Source organism: Mytilus edulis, chromosome 1 (genome assembly GCF_963676685.1).
Source record: "Mytilus edulis chromosome 1, xbMytEdul2.2, whole genome shotgun sequence".
In the NCBI taxonomy this organism is placed as follows: domain Eukaryota; kingdom Metazoa; phylum Mollusca; class Bivalvia; order Mytilida; family Mytilidae; genus Mytilus; species Mytilus edulis.
Window position 1 is genome coordinate 70527841 of NC_092344.1, and position 12851 is coordinate 70540691.

Below are 12851 nucleotides of genomic sequence, written 5' to 3' on the forward strand. Positions count from 1 at the left end.
ACTTGTACGACAGTCGCATCAAATTCCATTATATTGACAACGATGCGTGAACAAAAGTTTAAATTGTCAACATAGATACTTTTTTTTCATCGTATCTTATAATTAAGATCATATGTACATGTATTTTACTGAAAAATTCAAGGTTTACCTATGATAACTTTCATACATCTTTAATCGCTTTAAAAAAGGTTAACATAAATGTGTAAAGCATTAATCAATTATAGTATTTGCTTCATAATGCATTTGCGTGAAGCTTAAAGGTAGCAATCTTATTACAATGGAAAGTCTGCAAAACCCACAATAGACTACCGAATAATTTATATCTTAGCTCTATCGCTACAAAGGGATAGGGTCCCCCATCCCCTCAAATTATTTACATCTACCTTCTAGTTCTGTAAACAAATTCTGTATTTGAAGTGATTATTGCCGTCTTACCTTATGGCCGTTTAATTTCATTACCTGACATACACGAAAGTTTTCTCGTATGACATTTGAGTTCGTTATTTTTTGTTATTTTACTTTTTTCGTAAACATACCAAATATTATTTTTTATTGGGCCCATCCTAAGACCAACGTAAACTATTCAACTGAAAACAAACATACGATGTTTTTTTTAAAGAAAACATCAAATAAATCAAAACTCATGGTTTACATGTTTGAATGCATGTGTGTATACACCAATGAGACTAGAATACAACTACTAAAAAATCATAATACAGGTTTAATGCTGAAATTGAAAAACGCAGTTGATGAAAAATTTAGGCTTATATACAGCAATTAAATATACCACAGGTGATTTTTGTTTGACCTTAAGCATGGTTTATATCAAAAAATTATTATTGATTGACAGTTGCTTAACGCCCAGTGTTAATAATTTGAATACGAAAATGTCGTATGAGCGCCAATAAGACAACTATCCATTCAAGTCACAATGTATAGAAAATTAACCGTTATAGGTAAAATTGCGGCCTCCGACAAGGACCCTTTACTAACACCGAACTGCAAACTATGAAGTGACACATAATGACTTGTGACGAACAATACAAACATGAGAACTCACGTTCTTGTTTATATAAAAAAAAATAGGAACGAGAAACACCTATGACCCACACCAACAAAGGACAACTACTGAACAGAGGTTCCTGACTTAGGACAGGTGTTTATACTATTTTTGTCTGTTTAATTATTTTGCAACTTATTGTTTGATCTTTTGTATGCATTTTGAGGATGACTGAATTAAGAACTAATAAATTTAATACCTGTTTTCCGCTAACAAATTGAAAAAGAGGGTCGTGAGCTATCTATCAGGTCTATAAACATTTTGTTTATTTTATCTTTATATTTTTTTATTTTTATCTCGCTTGAACACGTAAAACTGTTTGACTGACTTTTAAAGTCATATAAACCTTCAAATTCAAAAAAATATTTCAGACAACAATTCGTTGACATGTTTACCATATGTAGTAACCTAAGCATGAACTTTCTTGTAAAAATCCGGCGATTGCAATACACCAGTTCGAAGGAACCAAATAAGAAGTGAGCCAACAAACATTAACATCGCTCCGTCATCGAAATAAATTATATCGTATTGTACATGTTATACAAGTGGTTACCTAAACATGCCGGATACCCCTGCTTGTTTTTTATTTCTTTTTCAAAAAGGTGACAAAGGCTTCAAAATACGACCATTAATTAGTTGCCATATTGTCACAACAACACTGATAGAGTGAAATATTTGTTTGCCGATTATACGAAATGGATGCGAAAAAAATGATAAACTCATGCACAGAAGACTAAGTTTATGATATATGCATGCATAGGTTCAAAAATTTGATTGACAATATTTTTTACTAGTCAATTGTTTCAAATGTAGGCTTAGTGGGACCATAGTATTTTATTTTGACCTTTTATTATTATTGCATGCTGTTATTGAATGTTGCTTTATATTACAGTATAGGTTTACATATGTAATGTTGACACTAATATATTTAAACAGATAATAACTGCATGTCTGATCTGTTTGGTACTACGTATAAAGGCACGATAAACTCTACCATAAACGGTTTGACTTGTCAGAAATGGTCAGCCATCACTCCTCACAATCACAGTTATACATGGGTTGGAGACCATAACTACTGCCGAAGTCCAATGATGGCTGATGGAGGACCTTGGTGTTATACTACTGATAAAAACAAACGTCGGGAGTTTTGTAATGTCCCGCTTTGTGGTAATGTCAATGATATTATGCTTACCTCGTGAATAATAGAAAGCACCCGCCGCGATACAGCGTGGGTCGGTGGCTGAATAAAGGTGCCTTATTTGTATTCTTTTTAGTATTCGTATTATTTTTTATTATCTTATAACAAGTGGAATCTCAATGCGATATTTATATCGGTATCGGATTCGACCCGAAAATTGTTAATAAATAATTATATTAAGAAAACAAAAGGGCCTGAAGTAATATATTTTTTTGATAGACACCATTGGTTTATATAAGTAATATATTACCGGTTATCATATTGGACCTGGTTCTTGTAGATATATAGATAATCAGATCTACTGCACAAATATATAAGGTTCAAACATTGTACAATTTAGATATTAAAATTATATACCACCTCTTACCAGCTGAGATAAAACCACTTTTCCATATATCATTTTCTGAAGGATTATATTAACCAGTCAATGAACACCGTTCAGAATTAAAACGTCAGAACTTGTATACTATAGATATATAATATAAACAAAATTACGTTCCGATATAAAACCGAATTATTAGATAATCTGATTTTTTTTAAATTCTTTTATTGCATAGTTTCAAGTACTTCGACGTTTCAAACAAATTAGTTATTTTAATTTATTTTGCTTAACTGATATATTGTTTTTCTTAACATTGTAGTTGGAAGTCCGTTTGAAGAAAGGAAATGTAAGTAGTATAATGAATATTCAGCGTTGTTTTGCCATGATGATATTTGATATAAGAAAAATCAAATGTGGTGTAATTGCCAATTATACAAATCTCCTCCAGAGACCAAAATGGCACAGAAGTTAACTAATGTAGGTCACTGTACGGCCTTCTTTTTTTTTGACTTGTCTTAAACTTATCAGACGAAAATTACAAAACCGTTTACCACCCTATAACATACTAGAATGACACTATCTCTTAATTATTACTTGACTTCCAACCTCAGTAGTTTATTACGGAAGCGTATTAATGCCACTCAACTTTTTTTTATATTTCTTCCCATGTTTGCGTTAAACGCAAACCTTTGGTTTTAACGCAAACCTTTGCGTTATAACGCAAACATTTGTGTTATCTTATTTTTTATTTACGAGGAGGAGGAGGCTGTATATATATATTAAAATGTATCATCTGTGTAGTCATTGCAAAGAAAAATACTTGAATAATTAGAACATATCATTGACTAATAATGAGCATAATAATATAAGAAGATGTGGTATGAGAGCCAATAAGAAAACTCTCTATCTAAGTCACTATTCGTAAAAGTAAAACATCATAGGCCAAAGTATGGTCTTCAACACGGAGCATTGGCTCAAACCAAACAGCAAGCTATAAAGGCCCCAAAAAACGATATCCATGTTACTACATGTACTAGTATATATATTACAAAGAAAATTGAGTAAATTGAGGTTATACCGAAGAAAAAATCAACCCTGTTAATATAGCTATAACCGAATATAAATATACTTCCAAAGTAAGCTCTCGTTTGAGAACTGTGTAAAGTTTGTTAGATTAAAACAAGCAACCCTTTGGCAATAAATGTATAGAATGAAGATGTTTTATTTATAAAACTATGTTCTCTTCATTAAAATTGCTACCAAAGCATCTTAAAAATACTTCACTATATTGAAATGAAAATTCAATCACTTTCTATATATATTAAATTGAAGGTTTGCGTTATATCGCAAATGTTTGCGTTATAACGCAAAATGTTTGCGTTATTTCGCATATGTTTGCGTTTTAACGCAAAGGTTAAAAAAATATGTTGAGCTAATACGCTTCCTTAGTTTGTAGCTATTACTTTATATATATTTATTTTTGAGTTTTGTGTTTTAAAACTTTTTTTAAAGTTATATTTTTTGAACAGTGTTTTAATTTTAATCGACAGACGGTGAGAAAAATAATCGAATAATGGATACAAATGGTCAAATACACGAAAATAAAGCCACAAAAGACAAGTTACTTTCTGTTCACATCCTTCTCTCTTAAATTGAAATTGTTCAGCTTTGATTTGATAAAATAGGAATGATAAAATGTCAACTTCTGAGACAGACTTTAATTCTATCAGACAATGCATTGAATACAAATATGTCATGCAAAAGCAGTATAGCCAATATGATTGACCCCGCCTCTTTACTGTGTTCTTCTTTATTGAAGACCACCATTCTGAATTTCATTATTTTAACATGCAAAGAAAGTTTTTCACATACAAAATTGATTAGTCCCAACATGAAGCAATAAAAGAAGTACTGGAATATTTTAAGCTGAGTAAACAGCAAAAATAATTATTAATAACTATTTAAACTACCGTCGGAAATTCAAATGTGCTATTTTAGTAGATGCGTCGAATTAAAGAAAAGTAAATTGTTTAAGCAGTTTGAATATGCAAATTAGTGAATCTGAAATTGAATATTAGAGCTGATACATACAGATGCAAAATGCAAGGATGAATACTAAAGTGTACGCATCTGATTAAGAGGAAAAGTCAAAATTATTGCATGTCATTTTGTACTCATTGACAATCATCATGATCATAGCCGATCTTTTTATTTTGATATTAAGACGAATGTTATGTTGACATTACAAACTATACAAAGACTCAAAAGTCTGAAATGAAATTCATGAAAATCCATGTTGTATTGTAATAGTTATAAAATCAAAATCAAGGTAACAATCTGAATTTTGTCCGAACTGAAAATTCTTCTTTTACCTTTTAATCAAATTCTTTAACTTGACAGCAAAAAAAAAAACACACTACAAATTAACCTGACATAATATAATATATATATTTGCATTAATGAAATAGCTGGTAAATTGGATGAAAATACAAGTTGATTTGAAAAAGAAATAACATAGTGTAAAAGTGACAATCCGAAATAAGTCCAATATGAAAAAAAAATCTAGCTTTTTTCACCTCTTAATTAAATCCTTAAATTTGACAACAATACACCGACATGTCACATCAATATATAACTGAGATAGCTCTACAGTTTAAAAAAAAATCCAAGTCCATTTGAAAAAAGTAATGAAATAATTTAAAAGTGTAAGTTCAGTCGAACTGATAATTCTAGGTTTTTTTTTCACCTATTCATTAAATCTCTGAATTTGACAGCAATAAACCAAATTACAAATTATCTAGCATTCCGTAACATCAATGTATAATTGAGATCTGTAGAATTCTATGACCATCCAATTTTATTTGAAAAAAATAATTGAAGGTAACTATCTGAATTTAATTAAAAACTGAAAGTTCTAACTTTTTTCTACCTTTTTATTAAATCCTTTAATTTGACAGCAATGAATCAAACTACATGATAACCTGAAATTTTAAAAGATCAATACATAATTGAGTTATATGGATATAGGAAGATGTGGTGTGAGTGCCAATGAGACAACTCTCCATACAAATAACATATGGGCTGAATCATGATCAGACCAGTCGATAATTAATTTCAAGGTCAAGGCTGAGTTTAGATCAGACGGGTCGAGATTGATCGAGACTGGAATGATATTGGTGGAAACTGGCGGCGATTGGTCGATTATTTGTCGAGACAATTTCAGACAACAACAAAATCATCAAGTACTGAATCAGACTTATAACGTTAAACAAGACCGAACTCGGGTACAGTTAAGTACAGTTAAATACTGTCGAGATTATGTCGAGTCTTATCAAGTAAATTATGTGATCAAACCTTATTGTAGAGCACGCAATAAGGTCTTTAAGACTCTGGGCAGTTTGTAGTGTCATTTACAAACACATATTTCTATATATATTACATTGAAGGTTTGCGTTATATCGCAAAGGTTTGCGTTATATCGCAAATGTTTGCGTTACATGTATAACGCAAAATGTTTGCGTTACAACGCAAAGGTTTGCGTTATTTCGCATATGTTTGCGTTATAACGCAAAGGTTAAAAAATATGTGTCGCTAATACGCTTCCTTAGTTTATACCTATTACTTTATATATATTTATGTTTTAAAACTTTTTTTAAAGTATTTATTTTTTGAATAGTGTTTCATTTTAATCGACAGACGGTGAGAAAAATAATCGAATAATGGATACAAATGGTCAAATACACGAAAATAAAGCCACAAAAGACAAGTTACTTTCTGTTGAAATCCTTCTCTCTTCAATTGAAATTTTTCAGCTTTGATTTGATAAAATAGGAATGATAAAATGTCAACTTCTGAGACAGACTTTAATTCTATCAGACAATGCATTGGATACAAATATGCCAGACAAAAGCAGTATAGCCAATATGATTGACCCCGCCTCTTTACTGTGTTCTTCTTTACTGAAGACCACCATTCTGAATTTCATTATTTTAACATGCAAAGAAAGTTTTTCACATACAAAATTTGATTAGTCCCATCATGAAGCAATAAAAGAAGTACTGGAATATTTTAAGCTGAGTAAACAGCAAAAATAATTATTTAAAATAACTATTTAAACTACCGTCGGAAATTAAAATGTGCTATTATAGTAGATGCGTCGAATTAAAGAAAAGTAAATTGTTTAAGCAGTTTGCATATGCAAATTAGTGAATCTGAAATTGAATATTAGAGCTGATATATACGGATGCAAAATGCAAAGATGAATACTAAAGTGTACGCATCTGATTAAGAGGAAAAGTCAAAATTATTGCATGTCATTTTGTACTCATTGACAATCATCATGATCATAGCCGATCTTTTTATTTTGATATTAAGATGAATTATATGTTGACATTACAAATTGTACAAAGACTCAAAAGTCTGAAATGGAATTCATGAAAATCCATGTTGTATTGTAATAGTTATAAACATGATAAAATCAAATCCAAGGTAAAAATCTGAATTTTGTCCGAACTTAAAATTCTTTTTTTTTACCTTTTAATCAAATTCTTTAACTTGACAGCAACAAAAAACACACTACAAATTAACCTGACATAATGTAATATATATATTTGCATTAATGAAATAGCTAGTAAATTTGATGAAAATACAAGTTGATTTGAAAAAGTAATAACATAGTGCAAAAGTGACAATCCGAAATAAGTCTAATATGAAAAAAAATATCTAGCTTTTTTCACCTCTTAATTAAATCCTTAAATTTGACAACAATACACAGACATGTCACATCAATATATAACTGAGATAGCTCTACCATGTCTACAGTTTAAAGAAAATCCAAGTCCATTTGAAAAAAGTTATGAAATAATTTAAAAGTGTAAGTTCAGTCGAACTGATAGTTCTAGCTTTTTTTTCACCTATTCATTAAATCTCTAAATTTGACAGCAATAAACCAAACTACAAATTATCTAGCATTCCGTAACATCAATGTATAATTGAGATCTGTAGAATTTTATGAACATCCAATTTTATTTGAAAAAAATAATTGAAGGTAACTATCTGAATTTAATTAAAAACTGAAAGTTTTAACTTTTTTCTACCTTTTTATTAAATCCTTTAATTTGACAGCAATGAATCAAACTACATGATAACCTGAAATTTAAAAGATCAATACATAATTCAGTTATATGGGCTGAATCATGATCAGACCAGTCGATAATTAATTTCAAGGTCAAGACTGAGTTCAGATCAGACGGGTCGAGATTGATCGAGACTGGAATGATATTGGTGGAAACTGGCGGCGATTGGTCGATTATTTGTCGAGACAATATCAGACAACAACAAAATCATCAACTACTGAATCAGACTTATAACGTTAAACAAGACCAAACTCGGGTACAGTTAAGTACAGTTAAATACTGTCGAGATTATGTCGAGTCTTATCAAGTAAATTATGTGATCAAACCTTATTGTAGAGCACGCAATAAGGTCTTTAAGACTCTGGGCAGTTTGTAGTGTCATTTACAAAGACATATTTCAGATATCATTTCGCTATATTACTAATATTATATTATACAATAATTTCGAAGAGATTCTGAACATATAAGGATGATATATATTCTCACTATGCGAAGATTTTAGGAAATCACAATTTGCATGTCTCTGGCTATAATTTTCCTTTCTATTCTTATTATTTAGAAAGAACTTTTTTTTAATCATTATATTTATAAATGAGCATGCATTGCATGATCGTGTTGAAAGTGTCATATTAAGATTATAGGTATTTACACTCAACGTCTCCTCGGCGGTTGCAAAGCACTTTTTCTATATCAATTTAATTTTCAATCAGGATAACACAGTCACAATAGTATGGTAAATAGTCTTTACTGCTAAAAGACAATGTCATAATACTATGACAATGTCATTTACACTGTTCAAACATCACCGCACGTCAAAATGAACAGAAAAGCTGCTTAGACATTAGACATTAGTGACAATTTGTCACGCCCTCGTCATCATGAATTGGCATACGTCCTATCAAATACACTCAGAAAGTTTCCTTTGGAATTATTTTACACACAAGAAACTGCATTTTCTTATTAAACAAAACAACAACAAAATTTCAGTCTATTTTTCGTTAAACGTGCAATGAAAAACAGATTCGTATTCTTCAAAAATAGTTCACTACGGTTGATAAAATATAAAAAGCTTGAAAAGAATTATAACAATTATGTCCAGGTCGCGTTTAAGGTGGCTCGGGCCTATTCGAAGTTTCTGTCAGAAGTGCCGCATATATTGTTATTTTGATCTTTACAGAGAGTGAATCAAATTGGTTGTAAAAGAATAGGGGGTCCCGGACCATTTAAGCTCAAAATATTACTTTTTTAACAGATATGTAAAAGGTACCATTTTTCAATGAAATTATAGAGTAAATAGAGGTGTTGACATATTTATATCGGAATATTTAAAAAAAAGTTTTGTGACACTTGGTTCATAGCTGTAATATAAAAAGCTGAAATATAGCTTCAAAGAATAAGCAAATAAAAAATAATGGCCACCGATAAGGTAAAACAAATATTTTGCCTTAAAACCAAAAGATTTCGCGGGAAAATGGTGAATTTGGGTTAAATGTCATTTTGAGCATTTCACAGATACGTAAAATAACGATAATAATTCTTTAGTGACAAAAATACAATAATTTTACATTCTTTATCAAACAAAATATTAAAAAAAAAATAGTGAATTTACGACACAAACTGTTCGTGTGCAACGGTAATTTGTGCGTGAAACTATAGGCATTAGAATATTCAATCAAATGTCCAAGATAAAGATTGGCGTGCGATGGAAATCGGCACAAAGCAATTTATATATTGACATTGTAATAGTTTTAGGACACATTTACATCAACATCAAAAGGTAATGTACTTTACTGAAGAAGCTGTGGACTATTGGTTCAAAATAAATTTGATTTCGACAAGTTGCTTTGCAACCGCTGAGGAGACGTTTAGTGTTATTAAATTCTTTTTAGCCGGAAGAAATTATTTAAACCCACAGATTCACATAAAAAGGGATCTTCGATTCATTACTTACAACTAATATAAAATGTATACCCATTGTAAATGTTGACGTTATATACCTGTTCCATGAACCTGACATAGCCAAATAAATATTGTTCGATTCTTTGTACACAGTGCAAGGATACGCCGAATGTACTAAAGCGTAACTCTTTATCTTCTGTTAAAAAAATCCAGTTCACTGACAAATAATAGAATAAGGTGACATTCAAAAAGTATCGTCCGTTTGTCCTTAAAGGGGCATTAACGTTCAAGTTCTTGTTCAGCGATTTGACTTAAATTCTCATATTTTTTTTATAACCATGTAAAACCTTTATCCAAATTATAAAAAAAAATAGTAAAATAAACAATTTACAGGGCATGAGCTGGATTAAATGTAGCTTTGTTTTGTGTGTATGTGTGTGCATTTAGTATTGACGGTATCTAATTAACTATTGATTGTCATTCAAAGACTTTCGATAGTAATATATGCGATGTAAACATAAAAAAAGATAGAAATGGAAATCGAACTCGTGTAGTTGTTTTATTTTATGTCTGTTAAATTTCATATTGTAGATTAAAAATAAATGTTAGTCATGGTTTTCATCTGTATAAGAACGATTTGTACATGTTGTATGTGGATCGAATCGGTGAATAAAATCATTTAGCTTTGTTACACTTTCAATGATTACATTTTTTCTTCTTTAAATATCCGAGCATACACAATGTATGCGTAATCTATCTCTAGCTAAGTGGTTAAATTGAAGTTCGCTCGAATACGGATGCAATGATGTCGAATTATGCATTTGCAAGTGAAGAATTCGTTATCAATGTTTCTTAGTGTAATTTGACAAATTTTAACGATACTGGCTGCTAAAAATTGATTATTATTTCATTATTTCACTTTCATAAATGATTAAACAAAAAGAGTTCATACTTTAGATTTTTTATATATCTCGTAGCTAGTGCAACTTTAAAAAGGAATACGCATTATCGAGTTATCGAATCAAGCAGAAACGTTCTTACAGTAATCGTTTTTGTGTATTATGTAGTTGCTGTATCATGTTATCCGTTATTTTAAGGATATATTTTGCGGAAGAAGTACATTTTGTTATATGTTCTCGATTTTTAGTTTTCAGTAGAAATAAGATATATAATAAGTTTTGAAAAAAGATTGGTTATCCAAATATTAAATTAATGCATCAGAAATATTTAGTCACACTTTGCTTTATAAAAGCTACAATAACATGATTATCTCCCTTTCTGAATATAACGATTTTTTTATTTTTCTCATTCAAAGTATGAAATATGAGAAATTCTTCAAAGTAACCAACATCTGTTCATGAATAATAAATACGTTTCAGTTAGATGTATCACAAATACATTAAATGTAATCATAATAGCAATAAGGGGCACACAATAAATGATTTAATTGGATATTTATATATACCCTCAATAGAAAATAATAGACAATTTCACGGCAAATTATCATCTTCTAGTAGGACAAACACTTAGATCTACCTGTGAACAATACTGACTTAATTAGAATCTTTTATAATTAAAAAAAATATTAAACATATCTTTCATGGTTTAAATTTTCTCAAAAATGCCTACCAACTGGTACAATAAAACAATACTTCAAATTCCAATAATGATAACAAAAAAATCAAATTCATGTTTGCATTTGCAAAACGTCAGAAAAGAAAATAGAAGGTTATGTTCATGTACATATAACATGTATAATATTATGTGTTCTTTTGTAATTTAAAAATCACTTTTATATAAAACAGTCATATTCAAAATTGTGATAGATATTTACAAAAAAACACCAACCTTAAATCTTCAAATAATTATTCTTGTTCACTATTAATAGTGAAATACATACAATTGCAGTGAGCAGTTTTGACCTGTACACTCTAATTACTATAATGAGGTAAATACTATTTTGTGATATCTTTATTGAATATTTGGGCATAATGATCAAACTGTATCATAAATATCAGTTGATAAAACATATAATACTATTATTTTATAGTTATCTGCCAATTTTACTTCATTTACTGAACTCTACCATGTCTATACAAAGAGAGCTAACTCAAAAGTAAATAAAGTTATTTGTGACAGGTTACACTTATAAAAACTTTATAAAATATTGAATGAAAGCAACACGTTATAAATGTCAAGCGTCCAGAGCAACTTTGTGATTCCCTCGGGGACTGATCAATTTACATATGATAAGAATGTTTAGTAAGCTTATTTATGTTTGTTGAATTATACAAATTGCTGTGAGACTTATATTGTAGTGAGGAAACTCAATTTGAATAGTTAAACATGTTTCATGGACCGTGTCACTCCACAGTTAAAACTCCACATAGGAATATTGCGAACATTAGACTTATCATATGGTGCTCACTTAAAGAAGTATACCTTGATTGTTTTCAAGAGTAGATCTACAAAGATTTTTTTCTTCTCCTCATCATGTGTATTTTAAAAATTAATAAAATGAATTGAATATTTGTTGCTTTTCATCTAGAAGTCGCTATACATATTATAAATAATTATTATATTTATTATAAATATTCATTATATTTATAATGAATATTCATTATATTTATGATAAATATTCCTTATATTTATTATAAATACTCATTATATTTATTATAAATACTCATCATCTTTATTATAAATATTCATTATATTTATTATAAATCTGCATTATGCTTATAATAAATATTCCTAATATTGATTATACTTAAAATAAATATTAATTATTATATTGATTATACTTATTCCTAATATTGTGATTATAAATATTCCAATTTATTGTAAATATTCATTAAATTTATTGTAAATATTCAGTACATTTATTGTATATATTCTTAATATTAATGCTAATAAATCAAAATGGTTATATCAAAATCATTTGTTGGAGAATTAGGTCCATAGGTGTTTGTGGGTACTTGCTATATATAGCTCTAATTAAAATTGAAAGTTTTTCCACCATCAATTAAATAACCAATTACCGTAGAACACCAAATTTAAACTTAACTGATGTGTGTTTGTAATTTTTTATCTTTTTAAATGATTGATAATGTGTTTTTATATATACAGCGCAATCGATATTACAGGAACAAAAAGACAACCATAAGGCAACGTGTTGCAGGAAAAAACAGATTCAAATATTGTGTACTATCATAGTTTGCCTTTGGTGCCTGTGATCGA

At 29.4% G+C, this 12851-nt stretch overlaps 1 protein-coding gene across 1 annotated transcript in view; it reads left to right on the top strand.

Moving 5' to 3' along the window:
- Positions 1–2007: 2007 nt before the first annotated feature.
- The window catches only part of LOC139482100 (uncharacterized), a 56131-nt gene continuing 45287 nt past the window's right edge, over positions 2008–12851 (top strand). The window contains exons 1-2 of the mRNA XM_071265805.1: positions 2008–2209; positions 2900–2926. Coding sequence (XP_071121906.1) covers positions 2008–2209; positions 2900–2926 — 229 coding nt within the window. The remainder of the gene's footprint in view (positions 2210–2899; positions 2927–12851) is intronic.